At 42.1% G+C, this 15110-nt stretch overlaps 1 protein-coding gene across 4 annotated transcripts in view; it reads right to left on the bottom strand.

Annotated features, from left to right (window-relative positions):
- Positions 1-15110, bottom strand: part of FHL1 (four and a half LIM domains 1) — a 65956-nt gene that overhangs the window by 2399 nt on the left and 48447 nt on the right. For 2 of the 4 annotated variants that reach the window (XM_053580022.1, XM_053580025.1), the window contains exons 1-5: positions 10792-11023; positions 2308-2489; positions 1717-1891; positions 963-1132; positions 291-477 (exon numbers count right to left, since the gene is read on the bottom strand). In XM_053580022.1, the coding sequence (XP_053435997.1) occupies positions 291-477; positions 963-1132; positions 1717-1891; positions 2308-2489; positions 10792-10810 (733 nt within the window). In that variant the 5' untranslated portion in view covers positions 10811-11023. Of the gene's footprint in view, positions 1-290; positions 478-962; positions 1133-1716; positions 1892-2307; positions 2490-10791; positions 11024-12046; positions 12063-15110 lie in introns of those variants that run through there. The other 2 variants (XM_053580024.1, XM_053580023.1) reach the window with 2 other exon arrangements.

Raw genomic sequence — 15110 nt, 5'->3', positions numbered from 1 at the left:
CCTTGCCCTCCCATCTCCCAGAATTCCCTGCGGAGTGGCAGCGTGGCTGTGGGTCTCAGGCTCATGAACTCGGCACTGTTAGTCAACAGTAGTCAGGAAGTGTTCTGTATTGCAAAGGCTAACCTGGCCTGGGGTGCAAATCCCAATGCTCGAGGGGCCTTTGGGACCACAGGCAGAGAGAGGACATTCTTTGGGGGCATTTGTGGATGAAACCGACGACAGGAAAATGAGAGATGGTTACCATGCGCAAAACCTAGCCTGGCAGACTTAGCAAGGACTCTTTAGCCTACCAGTGATGGGGTTCTTGCATCCAGCACACTTCTTGGCCACAAAGTTCTTGTAGCAATCCACGCAGTAATACTGGTCCTCCACAGCGGTGAAACGCTGCCCAGCCAGCTTCTTAGAGCAGGTAACACACACAAAGCAATCGGCATGCCAGGGCTGATCCTGGTAAGTGATTCCTCCAGATGTGATGGCCTAGACCAGGGAGTGTAGCACCGAATTCAGATTCAACAACCATTTTGTTGAATGCCTACTACGTGCCAGGCACTGTGCTGGGCGCTCTGGTATACAATATCTCATTTAATCTCCACAACGGCCATGGGAGGCAGGGGCTGTTATTATTCTCACTCTACAGATGAAGACACCAAGGCTCAGAGAAGGCGCACTCCTCTGCAAGGCTGTACAGCATCTAAGTAGCAGAGGCAGGCCTCTAGAGCCAGGGCTTCCCAGCTCTGAGCACAGAGTAAGCCGCCCACGCCTCTGGAGCATGCACACCGACAGCCTGAGTTGGCCACGGCACTGCTTTCTAATCCTAGTATCCTCATCTGTATAATGAGAATAATAATTCCCACATCACAGGGCTGTTGTGAGGATGGAATGGGATAGTGTGTGTCCAAGTGCTCTGCAAACTGTCAAACTCTTCTAGAAACAAACAACACAGAACTCCCTGGAAATCGTACCTTGTTGCACTTCACGCAATGCTTGGCAAACTTGGTCTCATGGCAAGTCACGCAGTAGAAGTCCTCCCCTTTAGGGAAGAAGCTTCCAGTCCCGATGACTTGCTTGCAGTTGCTGCAGATGAAGCAGTCTTTGTGCCAAACGGTTCCCTTGTACTCCACATTTTGATCTCCTGCAGGGGAAAGCCATTGGATAGCCCCACTGATAGGCTCTGCAGGGGGCTGCATCCGCTTTGCTCCCCTCCTGAGCCTTCTGGAGGTGAAGGGATGCAGACCCCACAGTTACTGGCCTGATGCTTCCAACTAACCTACCCACATCCTACTTGAGGTTGCGCCAAACCAGGATTCTGTCACAGGCAGGGACCCCAGCATTATTATTTTAGGTTTCAATGCCTGATTCCCCAGCTTCCCACCTCTATACCCTGCGTGCACTTAAGAAATTCAGTAAGGGACTACTTGGCCCAGAATTCCACCATGAGGAAGAAGCATGCTTCGATCACTTACTACTCCCAAATGAGAAAGTGCTACATACTGTTCACTTCATTCTCTTGCCACAGGCTGTTGTCGCCAGTGTTCTTTAGTCTCCGAGTGTGTGCGTGTGTGCGAGCATATATGTGTACGCATATATACGTGTATGTATATGTGTACATATATATGCTAAAAGCAGCTCACAGCAACGTTAGCCCCACCGTGACATGTAAGCCCATCTGCCCTCAGGGCCTCCTCCCTGGCCACCCAGGGTAGGGGGAGGAAGTACCTGCCACAATGGCCTTGAGGCACCCCTTGCACTTTGGGGACTCCTCTCGAGTGGTGCATTTGTTGCACAGGATCTTGTTGTCCTTGGCCACAAAGGTCTCACTGGCCAAGGGTTGAAGGCACTTGGAACAGCGGAAGCAGGTGTCATGCCAGTAGCGGTTCCTATAGTGCACTTCCTGGAAATCAAGCAGAAGGGGGCGGGCCATGGTGAGGGTGAGCAGGGGCTGAGGGGGGCAGTGGCAATAGCCCTCTTATCAGGTTCACTACTGAAATGACACAGTCCCTTACATCTGAGAGTGCCCCAGGTGACTGTTCTTGTGAGTAACAAGGGGGGTACTGAGGTGAGGATAAAACACTCAAAATTCCTGAAACACTTCTAGCACACCAAAAGAGCTGGCAAGGTTCTCTGCACACATCTAGTCCAGGCCCACGCTAAACAGCTAGGGACACTATGACTTGGGACCTAGAGAAGATGTCTTCAAGGTGGCTATGGTGAGGGGGCAAATCATAAAGGCAACTGTTGCTGTCCCAGTTGTGGGCAAGCTGTACTCTGAAGCCCAACCTGTCCATGGGCACATGGGGAGGCTGGTACCTTGGAGTCCGCACTGATGGGCTTGCGGCATTCTACACAGGTGTTGGCGCAGAACTTGTCGAAGCATTTCAGGCAGCAGTGGTGGCCATCCTTCTCCACGTACTTCTTCCCCTGCAAGGCTTCCCGGCAGTAATGGCAGTTGAACTTCTCAGCCATGGTGCCCACCTTGTATCTGGAGGGACCTGTGGGGGTAAATAGGCAGAATAAATGAGCACTGGAAACGCCCATGTGCCCTGCTATGGTGGCTCCTAGAGGCGCCTGTGCAATGCTATACGTGGCTGAGAAAATCCTCAGAGGTCCGGGTACCAGGGAGCAGCTTCCCCTTCAGCCAGCTGGCCACCAGGCCCTAAGACAACAAGTACTTCACCATGACTCTCAAGAAGAAAGTTCTCCATGGGGCCAGAAGGCCAATGGCCAGTGCACTGACTCCTTGAAGAGATGACAGAAAGCCCTGCTCAGATATACCACAAAGGACAGGGAGGAAGACGACTAAATCAGGGCTTGCAGTGGCTAGAGTCATCAGACAGGTGTGACCCGAAGGAGTAAAGGTGTGTAATGGAACAGGCAGGAAAGAAGAATTGTTTTACACAAAGGAAGAACGTGGGGCAGAGGCTCATAGGGGTGGTGGGAAAGCAGGCACCCATCTGCAGCTGCAGCTCCTCAGAGGAGGGCGGGGCAGCACAGGCAGCAGGGGGAGGCGGGCGCCAGATCCTTGCAAGCCAGAGCCCTCCTGCTAGCTTTTGGCTCTTCCTCTGTCACTTTTTAGAGCAGACAGTATTCAATGAACGCCTCACATACCTCCTATCTATAAAATTCTATTATCTGAACAAAAACAGCCCCCTCTCGACCACAGTAGGCATGTACACAAGCTTCACTTGTTTCAAATGTTTATATTTACTTGAAATCTGGCAGAAAAGTTTTTAATCCCCGAACAGATCCAAAAGAGTCTTGTCCAAGACAGTTTACTGACTTTGGAGGCCTCAGCAATATAGCAACAGAAGATTTCTATAAATGGCATTCTCCCCTGGCATAGGGAAGTTTCACAACCGTGAATTACGAGCCATAATGATGTGTGGTTTTGTGACCAAAATCAAATCCTCCTTAGGTCAAGTAACTGAGGATTGATATATTCACATAAGAGTTACCACTTGCAACGTTTGCTATTTTAAAAATTGCAATTTTCAAGTATAATCTGAGAAAAAAAATGACTTAAAAAGTACTAATCCCTGGCTCGGTGCCTGTAGCTCAGTGGCTAGGGCACCAGCCACATACACCAGAGCTGGCGGGTTCAAACCCAGCCAGGGCCACCAAACAACAATGACAATTACAACAAAAAAATAGATCGGCATTGTGGCGGCTCACGTAGTCCCAGCTATTTGGGAGGCTGAGGCAAGATAATTGCTTAAGCCCAAGAGTTTAGGGTTGCTATGTGCTATGACTTCCACAGCACTCTACCGAGGGTGACATAATGAGACTCTGTCTCAAAACAAAAAAAAAAAAAAGTACTAATCTCATTATTCCAAGAATCCATTCCATTCCTTTCTTAGGAACAATCCTATTTCCTCCCGGCCCCCTCCGGGCTGTGGCCCCAGACAACGCCTGCAATCCAAACATTGCTAAGACAGTCTGAGGCCCTCTCTGCCAAGTCAATTCGTACAGAATCTTGCCATTCCGCCAAAAGAGTACCAAATGTGAGTTCCTATTAGCTCTCAACTTGTTTAATCATATGCTAATTTGTTCCTCTCCCCCTAAAAGAGAAATTTATATGGGTAAATAGACAGCAATTATTTCATCTGTGCAGGAAACACAAGAATTAAGGCTTTTTTCAAATTATCCACAAACATGGCTCTTGTGCTAGCAAATATCCAGAGTGTAATTTAGGGGAAAAGAATGAGGGAAAAGAAAGGAGCAGTTGCCCGGTACTCACCACAGCTCTTCTACTCACTGAACAGCCCAAACTCCTACTTTGGGTTCCATTCCCAGGGTTTTTTTTTTTATACAAACACATGCACAAGTTGTTTGGATCCTGTTGCCATAAGCAACCAAATAGAATGAGCTAAGGAAACCACACCCTGTGTCTCAGAACATGCCAAGCCAAAGGCTGTTGAACTCTCACTCAGAACCTCATCAGTGCCTGAAGCCAGCCTCCAAAAAGAGGACATCAGGCCACAGCGCCTTCTGCCTCCTATTGACACACACCCAGAACTCCCTCATCTCCATAGATGGCAAGTGAAGTAAATGAATCCATTCTTGTGCAAAGACAGTTGCTTGGGACACTTGTATCACAGTTAAGAGACCTACCCAGACCAGAGAATGCTTCTTAACTTGCACTTTTCCCTAAAAAGCAAGCTAGGATGTTCCCTTATGTAACTGCGTTAGAAACAAACAAAACAGATACACAATGAACTCATGGTCTACCTCCTTCAACTACATGCTGTTTATGTAAGGCAGCTTTTAAAACTGCCCTCAGCCTCCCTGCCTACAGACCTAAGAACTGTCACAGTGACAGCATGTGGAAAATCACTCTCCTTAATCCATTCTTACTGGTCTTTCCCATGTCACATAAAATCCTTTTGTCTTACCTTTGCCATATTGAGATTGCTGCTCTCAACAAACATTTGCTTTCTTATTAAGAGCTGAGTTTAAAAAAAAACAAATAAATCTTCAGGAACAGTAAATTCTAGGAAATTAAACTATTAGTGGATGTGAAAAAACATTTGGTAAGAAAAGAGAATTTGTAAGATTAGACAGCACTGGCTTTCTGCGTGGCTAGTAACCAGGGCTAGGTTAGCCCTTCAGAACTATCTTCCTGGACCATATTTTAAAATCTATTTAGTACACAACTCTGAACCTATTTATTTCAGTGTCACTTGCTTTTACTGTCTTTTAAAACAGAGGTGGATATCAAATATTTTTATATTCTTTTATATTTTATAAAATATATAGTATTTACAGATATTTATATTATTTTATATTTTATATTTCATTTTATATTCAAGTACTATACAGAGTCCCACCTAAAAAAGGAGTCCCACTTCTTGGTATTTAAGTCCCAGCTTAAGGGTAAAACTATAGTGTCATACAAAAGGTAAAATACTAGAAAACACAATGAATTATTCCAGTTAGAGGTATTTAGAGGTTTTGGAGAGAAGGAAAACTGCATTACAGTTCACAGTACCTGACAGATCTTATGTGCTGAGGCTGTCCCACTTCGAAACCGCACGCTTTATAAAGCCAAGGAAAGCTCCTGATTGGTTACTTTTATAGTTCTAGAACACAACTCACTGAAGGTTTCTAGGCATCCAGATGATCAAATAATCCATGGCTGACCAATCAACATGGAAGTACCAAAGTGTGTTGAAAGTGTCATTCAGTGAAGCCCCTCACTACTATAAATTCCTATAGTACAAGGTCTTAAACTAAGCAAAAGGCAAATTAAATGCATCAACCCCAAATACCCAATAAGAAGAATCTCATCTCTTGGTATTTTTGAGTCCTAGCTTTAGGTAATAGTACTCTTTCATTCTGCATTTAAGAAAACACCAGGGTCACCTTATATTCCCCACCACTGTATACTTAAACCCAGAGTCTGAATCTAGATAGATTTTAAAGGACATATTCTTTTAGAGTGGATTTCAAAAGTTGACTTGGCTCTTTTTTATATGTGTGAAAACACTTACTAGTCAAAATAAAATAGGCATTTCTCAGAGTGTTGGTTTTATTTCCTAATAAGTAAAAAGGCTAGAAATAAAGTATGTTAATAATGTCTATGTCGCATTAATGAACTTTAGCATTTTTTTTAATAAATTAAATTAAATGGAACTTTGGGCAACCTGAATTAGCTCACCTCATCTTTTTCTAAGTTTGTGATAATTTATTTATTTATATATATACATTTTGAGACAGAGTCTCAAGCTGTCGCCCTGGGTAGAATGCTGTGGCATCACAGCTCACAGCAACCTCAAACTCTTGGGGTTAAGCGATTCTGTTGCCTCAGCCTCCCAAGTAGCTGGGACTACAGGCGCCCGCCACAACACCCAGCTATTTTTTGGTTGCAGTTGTCATTGTTGCTTAGCAGGCCTGGGCCAGGTTCGAACCCACCACCCTAGGTGTATGTGGCTGGTACCCTAGTGACTGAGCTACGGGTGCCGCCCTAAGTTTATGATTATTTAGCACAAAATTATTTCAAAACCTCACACAGCATGCTTAGGAAGAAGTTGGAGTAATACATTCTTACTGTAGAGATAGTGACCATACCACAACTCTGCATAAAATAGGCAATATGTGCATAAGACCAAAACATTTTGTTATCACCATCTTCAAAAGAAACCAGCTTATAAATGACATTGCTGAGACCGATATGCAAATATCCTGAGTTGTGGGCTCCACACACGTCTGAGCTACAATTAAGCTTCTACACTTCATGAGGAGAAAAAAAATTGTACTTTCTTTTTCTTTGTTAAAAATGATGAGAGACTAGAGAAAACTGAAGATGGCATTTTACTTCCTTTGGGGCTCTCTTTTAGGCCATAGTTTTCTTATGCCATTAGTTATTCCCAAGTACATGAAATGTGAAGCCTTTTAACCTTCAAAAACTTCCAGATATGTTTGCCCTGACCTATTGCTGTTATCTGGGAAATGGTGTGTCATCCATCATCAAACAAAATATTTGCTATATATAATTACAATGCTTCTTCCTCTACTGCCTATCTTTATGCGGGACATGTTTGCCCTGGCATAGCCCTTTGACTAATTTTAACATCTTGTCTCAGTGTAGCCCTTATCTGTACATCATAGTGAGGTTTCTCTATCACAGAAAATTCTGTCAATATATAGGCACTCCAAGTGCTTAATCTAGGGCCTTGTTTACCAGAGTCACTCAGTATATACCTGTTGGTTGACACGTTAAGTCCCTACCACTAAGCTTCTAAAACTTTGGTAGGTGATGTGGATGGTCACTTCTTGAATTTGGATCCAATTATCTGAGTCTCTATTTTGGCCATATAAAGCCCATTTCAGGACAACATTGATTTTCTTTCTGTGAGGACTTCTCTTCCCTTCATAGAACTATTTTCCTCTGTTTTCCTGGCCTATGAACCTGATGAAATACAAAATGCTATTTCCTGATTTTAGAAATCATCTCCATGACCATAAGTCTAACCCATATTCAGGGTCATGTGAGCTGTTCCCTGATTTTTGGAGATAGAAACCATTGTTATAAAATGCATTTAATCAAAGAAGTCTTTCAAGTTTAGTTAAAATTCAGTTAGAAATGTGGCTCAGTAATCAGATTTTAGATATTATTCCAAAGTACCTTGACTTTCTTTCTATGACTGCTTCAAAAGATACATCATTCTTTACTTAACAAACAAGTTTCTTTCAGAAAATTCCTGAACTACATCCAACATGCTAAGAAGTGCCTAAATAAATCTGAGTATCTCAATTAAAACTTTTGGCTTTCACTTGAATTATGTACACATACAAGCAAAATAGCATGGCAATATTTAGTTGTTGTTTTTTTTTTTTTACTATAAACCTCTTATTAGAGAAGATTCAATTCCTATTTCATAAGCTTTGCTTATGTTTTCACATGTATTTCTTCAAATATTTCTTGGTAGTGTTCATTTTTTTCCTTCATGCTTGAGTGGCTCAAAATAAGACTATTGAAGGAGAAAGTGAATATGAGGACTAGGCAGAATTTTTCTAAATATGTACTTTCCCTGAGTGGGCATAACACATAGTGTCAACAATGGGCATAACACACAGTGTCAACAATGAACAGCAACCCAAATGGAAAAAGTATCAGGTTATTTCTGATCTGTTAATTGCTAAGTCCAATATACCAGTACATTAGTGACTCCACAGACAAATGTTGGCTTCTAAAGAAAGGGTATACTGCTTTCCTCAGATATTCAACAAGTATAATGAAGCCTAAGCTGATGAATGAGACACTTGTGTAGCAGGCATACTAATGCACCTGGAGGTGTCATCAGACACTTGGGAATAAATACCTAAATGGCTGCAATGAGATGGAATTTATGAGTCATGGCTGAAAAGTTGTCTTTCATAGAATTTGTCAGAAGAATCAGGAAGTGTTTTTCCCCTTAAAAACAGAATCTACTTCAATGATTTTATTTATTACTTTTTTCCCCTTTTTAATGTTTCGTTCAGAATTTGTACATTCAAGTTGCACTTGTATCTGATATGAACGAAATAAAATCTTAATTAAAAAAATAAAAAAACTAATATTCAACATTATTAGCAATTTCACTGGTATGATACATTTAGGAAAAAACATAAATCCATTTTGGGTTACTAATGCCTAAGTAACACCATTTTTAGATTCTATCTGGTGTCAGGAGGGTTGGCTATAGACAATTAAATGAGAAGTTTTGTGTCACTGAACTTCCACAGGGCCAGGTTCTATTTTTGTACCATTTTGTGTATATCTGAAGTTTTTCTTAATATTACACATATTACGTGCAGAACATTCTGTCTTTCACTTCCAATCCAGCGGCAAGAGAACATGCGTTTTCAGCTTCTACAGTTGTAGTGAAGTAGTAGGCAGCCATTTTGGTGGTCATTAAAAGTATAAAATACTTAACTTTGCCCTCAACCAAATCATCTGACTACCATTTTTCAGTTATTTTAAAAAGCCAATCCAGTTTGATCACTCCACTCTCATTCTACCCTCTCATATTCCATCCTTGCCCTGAGAAAAGACTGAAGGGGGTGTAAAGCCCAGCAGGCAGAAGCTAGTAAAGGGAATTAATGGCCATATTACATGGAAAGTTACCTTGCTTCCCTCTGCAACGCTATCCTGGTCCCCAACTTGAAAAGCCAAAGGGTGAAAACAAAAAATTCAATCTATATAATTTTGCAGACTGAAAGTCACAAAGTACAATGTCAAAAGGTATACATTTTTGGCCATGAATTGTGCTCTCAGTATATGGATAGTCACTAAAAATGGATTCTGATCCAATTATCTGAGCCTCTATTTTAGCCAGCATTGATTTTTCTCTTTGTGAGGACTTCTCTCTCTTTTGCAGGCCTATTCTTCTCTGCTTTCATACATTCATAGATCCATGAACCTCATGCAATACAAAACACTATTTCCTGGTATAAAAGTTGCCAAGAAGGTGTAAATACTGAGTCTAATTTAACCACAGTTACAGCCTCCAGATTTACATATGCAAGAATTATGTAAGGACTTGGTACAATTTAAAACCCAAGGTTGGTGTGCTATAAATATGTCACCTTTTAAACTTATTTTCCTACGCCGTCACTTAATTACTAAATAAAATGGGGAGTTACTCTACCAGTTATCATGTATTCAAGGTCCATTAAGACAACTAGTACTGCTGACTAGTTTGCCTCCACCCAGACAATGTGTACACTGGCTGATAACCACAAACTCAGGCATGTGGTACTATGTTTGTAAAATGGCTCCTAGAGGTTTGGGGGAAAAATCCCAAGCAGACAGTTTTTGAATACTTTGGAACAAGGAAGGCATTACATATTAATTCATTGAAGTAGTGAATTCTACTGCAGCATATTTGCTTTAAAATGCCAAAAAGAGAAATTTCTACTATCTGCCTTTGCTTATAAATATCAATAGGCAACTACAAGTTTTTCAAAATAATTTTTTGCAAAAACCTGCCACCAGTAATTACTCTGTTCCTTAATATGAAAGCTGTTAGGACAAAGTACCTGGTTTCTACCCAACTGTCTGTCTTTACCAGCTCTGAGCAAGGGAACCTTTACTTAGGTAGATGGCAACAGGGCCATAGACATATTCCTGGCTTCAGAGAACTGGGCTTTTGTCTGTCAGCAGAACCTATTAGCTTCTATAGCCCTATTTCGTGCCTATAGCCAAAAGCCTTCCTTAACATCAAGTTATAAAACAAGAGGAAAATTCTCACAGTCTTAGGGAATTGTTCTGCTATGAACAATTAACAACATACTTGTCAAATCCAAAGGCTCATAGCTGTTTCCGTAGGAAGATTAAAAACTTCGTTCAGAAAAGGGAAGATGTGGTAATTATGGACTTTTTAGTCACAACTGTTCTTCCTTCCAGCTTCATTTTCAATCTACCTTTTCCAAATACCTTATAGTCAAAGAACGCATTGTCAAGATGAAGAATTAAAAACTCCCCAAATTCCCACCAAAACCCCCTTCTTTCCTCACAACAATCTCTTACAGTTCCATAAGATGTCCTGGAAAATGTAAAATATAGTAATATGTTTGTATCTTTTCTTTTAAAAATAAGTCACTCAAACTGTTAATTTTACTTGAGTAAGAATAATATTTTGCCTTTGGAATAGCATGAGAATGTGAAGACAAAACAGAGACAAGCTATAATTTATTTACTATTCAGACAAGACTAAAATCATTTGATCAAAAATCATCATTTATCCAAATGATGGATTCACTGCTCCTAACAAAACTGTACTCGATATAAGATAAAGAGCATGAAGGTTTTACCTGAGTGTCGGGAAGCCATGGCTCAGAGACCAAGTTCAGAAGCAGCACCTAAAACCAGTCCTCCCTCTAACCCAGCTGATAGGGCTGTGGCTCATTTGTGAACATACATTTAAGGGGAAGCAGCTAACACAAAAATAACCGAGAGCAGATGTCCCACCCCTCCCCAGAGATCACAACCTTAATCCCACTAGAAAATTCTTAACCATTTTAGGTGATCCAAGGGAGAAGAATAGGACCCAGTAAAAATACCAAGCACTACATATAAATACCTGCAGGGCTACTCAGCATCCAAATTAGCTCCAGAGCCAGAGAGGCCACATAGAAAGTCATCCCTGTACCGGAATAAAATTTGGACTCGGCCCTGGCATAGCTTAACGCTGAGCCAACCTTATTAATCTACTTTATATGCCTCAAGAGCTTACACTTGGCCATATAAATAATTCACTTTTGTGCTGTTAATGATAGAAGTAACTCTGAAACTTAGGTTACCAGTGTAATTATACGGGATTAGACCATATGAATATGGAGATTAGGGGCATTATAGATGTTTAGCTCTACGTCCTCCTTGGTACCTGCCAGAGATCAGCACTACGGAAAAGGGGAGCAAACTCTAGCCACCCCATCCCCTCTGTAGCAGACAGAACACTTCCCCAGGACATACACAATGAGGATACTTTGTCTCACAAGTGAAATCTCTCTTCACCATCAAGGACAATAAATGTACAAGTATCGATGAAAATGAAGACATCAACTTAACATGTTGTAAAAGCTCCACAGGCCCTCAGGATGACTGGAGGCTGGGAATCAGGAGGGAGATCTAGGAAAAGTCTCTAACTCCCTGCAGATTCCCCTCCCATGTTTCTTCTCCGGCTTCATCCCTGGCACCCCCACCATCACCACTCCTGCCTCACTAGCCTCCTTACTGTCCCCTGTACCCTCTTGGCACACAGCCCCTCAAAGTTACTCCTCTACTTCCTTCAAGTCTTTACTTCAAGTCCCTATCTCAAACTGTAATCATGTCCCCCTATACACACCCTCCCTAACCCCTTGCCCAATGTGCTGTTCCCCACGGTCCTTAGGACCTAATACAGTAGGTACCACACTGATTTCTCTTGCTTATTGTCTCACCCACACACACCCCACTCTACAAGGGCAAGGACTGTCCAGGTCCCAGGAAGCTCTTGATAACTTTCTTTGGAAAGAATAATTAAAAGAAGTATAAAGTATCAATCAAGGCTCCAAAATATAGTCCTACCTGGAATCCTGAAAGTGGTTTTGGCTACTGAACTTCAAGGAGGGCAGCAGACCTTCATTGTGGGACAGACCCTCAGGCCCTGGGACCAGCACCTTCATTGCCATTGTCTTGTTTAATAGTGTGTGTCATTGGTTTTGGCCCTATTCGTCCACCTCCCCTATCAGGCTGAGGGCCAGGGCAGTGGTTTGATTGTCTTCATGTTCTCACAGCATATGGTAGGGAAGCAGTAAAAGCTCCATGGATAAGAGAACGGATGAGTTGCACAAGTCTTACACTCTTTAAACATTTAAGGCCAAGTTATTCTAAAAGGCACCTGAAATTGTCAGTAACTCCCAGTTAGCTGGAAAATGATATAACAATAAAGCCAGGATGTTCCAGGCCAATTTATTACGTTATTTAGGGTCAAAAAATAAATCTGATCTCAGGCGTGGTGGTTCACGCCTATAATCCAAGCACTTGGGGAGGCCAAGGAGGGTGGATTCTCCGAGCTCAAGAATTCAAGACCAGCCTGACCAAGAGTGAGACCCCATCTGTACTAAAAACAGAAAAACTAGCTGGGCATTGTGGTGGGGCGCCTGTAGTTCCAGCTATTTGGGAGCTGAGTCAAGAGGATCACTTGAGCCCAAGAGTTTAAGGTGGCTGTGAGCTGTGATACCATGGCGGTCTACTCAGGGTGGCAAAGTGAGACTCTGTCTCAAAAGCAAACAAAAACCTGAAAAAAGATGGGCAGTAACACTGTGCCCTGCCCCTTATGCCTATTTACCCTCTGTCTTATCCAGCCTGATAAAATTATGGCAGGGAGATTGGCCAGTTGTAACAATACCACATCCCTACAATAAACTTTTCACCTAGAGGCAATGTTCTTATTTTTATTTGAATATTAACTTTCATGAACTTAAAATTTAGATTTTTTTTTTTGAGACACATCCTCACTTTGTCACTCTGAGTCAAGTACCCTGGCGTCACAGCTCACAGAAACCTCTAACTCTTGGGATCAAGCAATTCTCTTGCCTCAGCCTCCCAAGTAGCTGGGACTAAAGGCACCCACCACAACACCTGGCTATATTTTAGAGACGGGGGGTCTCAGTTCTTGCTCTGGCTGGTCTTGAACTCGTGAGCTCAAGCAATTCACCCACCCTGGCCTTCCAGAATGCAAAATTGAGATTTTGGAAAGGTATACTTTTAGGAAGAGCCCATACATATTTTAATGCCTCTCTTTTAGTGCTGTGAACAATAAGCTTAATGTGCCAAACTCTTTCCTTTAGAAAGTAAACTCTAGTTCCAAGCTACACATCAGGTGTATTCTTCTAGCAAGTACAGTAGTTCCTTTAGGTGTCTTATTATTTTGAGAAGCAACAACAGGATGTGGACAGGCTTGTAGCCTTATGAAGTTAACTAATAACCTTGAATCTATTTTGCCTGAAATACAAGAGAAAATACAAAGGTAAGAAAATTACCTTCTGACCACAATGAATTGGTCAACTGTGACAATCCAATGTGAGCTGGGAACTTGGCCCTACAATAGCATTTATTCCAGCATATCAACCAGGTAACTCTGCCTGCTCTGTCCCCACTACAGATACTCTCGAGAAACTAGACTTTGTACAACCCCCCCCAAAAAAACCCCTCTGCAATGTGAAAAATAATTTCTCTGTAGCAATAGTTGGTAACTTTGTCCTGTCCTGGATCAGTAGTTCAGAAACACTGTTAGTTATTTACCAGGTCCCTGAGCAGTCCCTGGTTTCACTGGCATCTGACACTGGCATTAACAGTGTGATCTTTTTTTTTTTTCAGTTTTTGGCCAGGGCTGGGTTTGAACCCACCACCTCCGGTATATGGGGCCAGCACCCTACTCCTTTGAGCCACAGGCGCACCCCCTAACAGTATTATCTTAATAATATCCCTAATAATCACTGTACTGTTTACCAAGCACCTTTATATAGTATTGGTAGAGTTTGGTGTTTAGTGAGTACTCTTTTTTGTACCTGAAAGTCTCATTTCAGATCTTTTTAAGTTTCACACTCTTATCAAAATCAGGACAATTTTTCACTGAGTACTAGCTCACTAAGCTCCCTTCCTTTTGCACTTAATCTTCATGGAAACACTTACTTCAGAGTTTATCCACACTCTGTGAAGAGTTTTCCAACTATCTACAGATGCAATGCAACCTATCATTGGGTTCACCACTCTATCCATTCATTTATTTTATATGACAAATACGTATTAAATAGATGTCCCACTATATATGCAAGATGTTTTTCTGGCCACAGGAATAAAATACAATCCTTACTTTCAAATGTATCAAGACAAACACATAAATGACTAACTATCTTGCAAGGCAGAGTGTGGCATTATGAGAGAGATGTAAAATGTAAAGTGCTGTAAGTGGGATTTATCACAGGGAGAGATCACATCAGGTTTAGGGATCAGAAAAGACTTGATAGATGTCATGGTATTTGAGCTGGTTCCCGAAGAATGGTTAGGACTTTAGCATGTAGAGAAAGGGAAGGGGGCATTCCAAGAAAAGTGTACAGTGTGAACAGAGGTATGAGAAGAACTCAGGGACTGCTCAAGAAGCAGGATGCAGCTACGGGGTACAGGGAGAGTAACAGAAGCATATACGAAAGTGGTGGGACCCAAAGCTAGAGAGGCAGGGAAAGCCAGAACATAGAGAACCTTTTTGGAATTGGTATAAGGGAAGATCAGAGCAATTCAAGTAGTGACAAGAAGGGTAGATCTCAGAGGAAGAGATCTATCTTCCTCTGGAGGCAGGGAGCTATCCCAGAAGGATGCCACATTTGTTCAAATGACACGTAAGAAAAGAGTGAATGAGGCCAAGTACAGTGGCTCACACCTGTAATCCTAGTACTGTGGGAGGCCGAGGCAGGTGGATTGCTTGAGTTCAGGAGTTAGAGACCAGCCTGAGTAAGAGTGAGACCCTGTCTCTACTAAAAATGAAAAACTGAGGCAAGAGGATTGCTTGAACCCAAGAATTTGAGGTTACTGTGAGCTGTGATGCCATAGCACTCTACCCAGGGGTACATTTTGAGACTCTTTCTCAAAA

This window comes from Nycticebus coucang, chromosome X (genome assembly GCF_027406575.1).
Source record: "Nycticebus coucang isolate mNycCou1 chromosome X, mNycCou1.pri, whole genome shotgun sequence".
Classification (NCBI taxonomy): Eukaryota; Metazoa; Chordata; class Mammalia; order Primates; family Lorisidae; genus Nycticebus; species Nycticebus coucang.
This window is presented reverse-complemented; position numbering and strand designations above follow the sequence as displayed.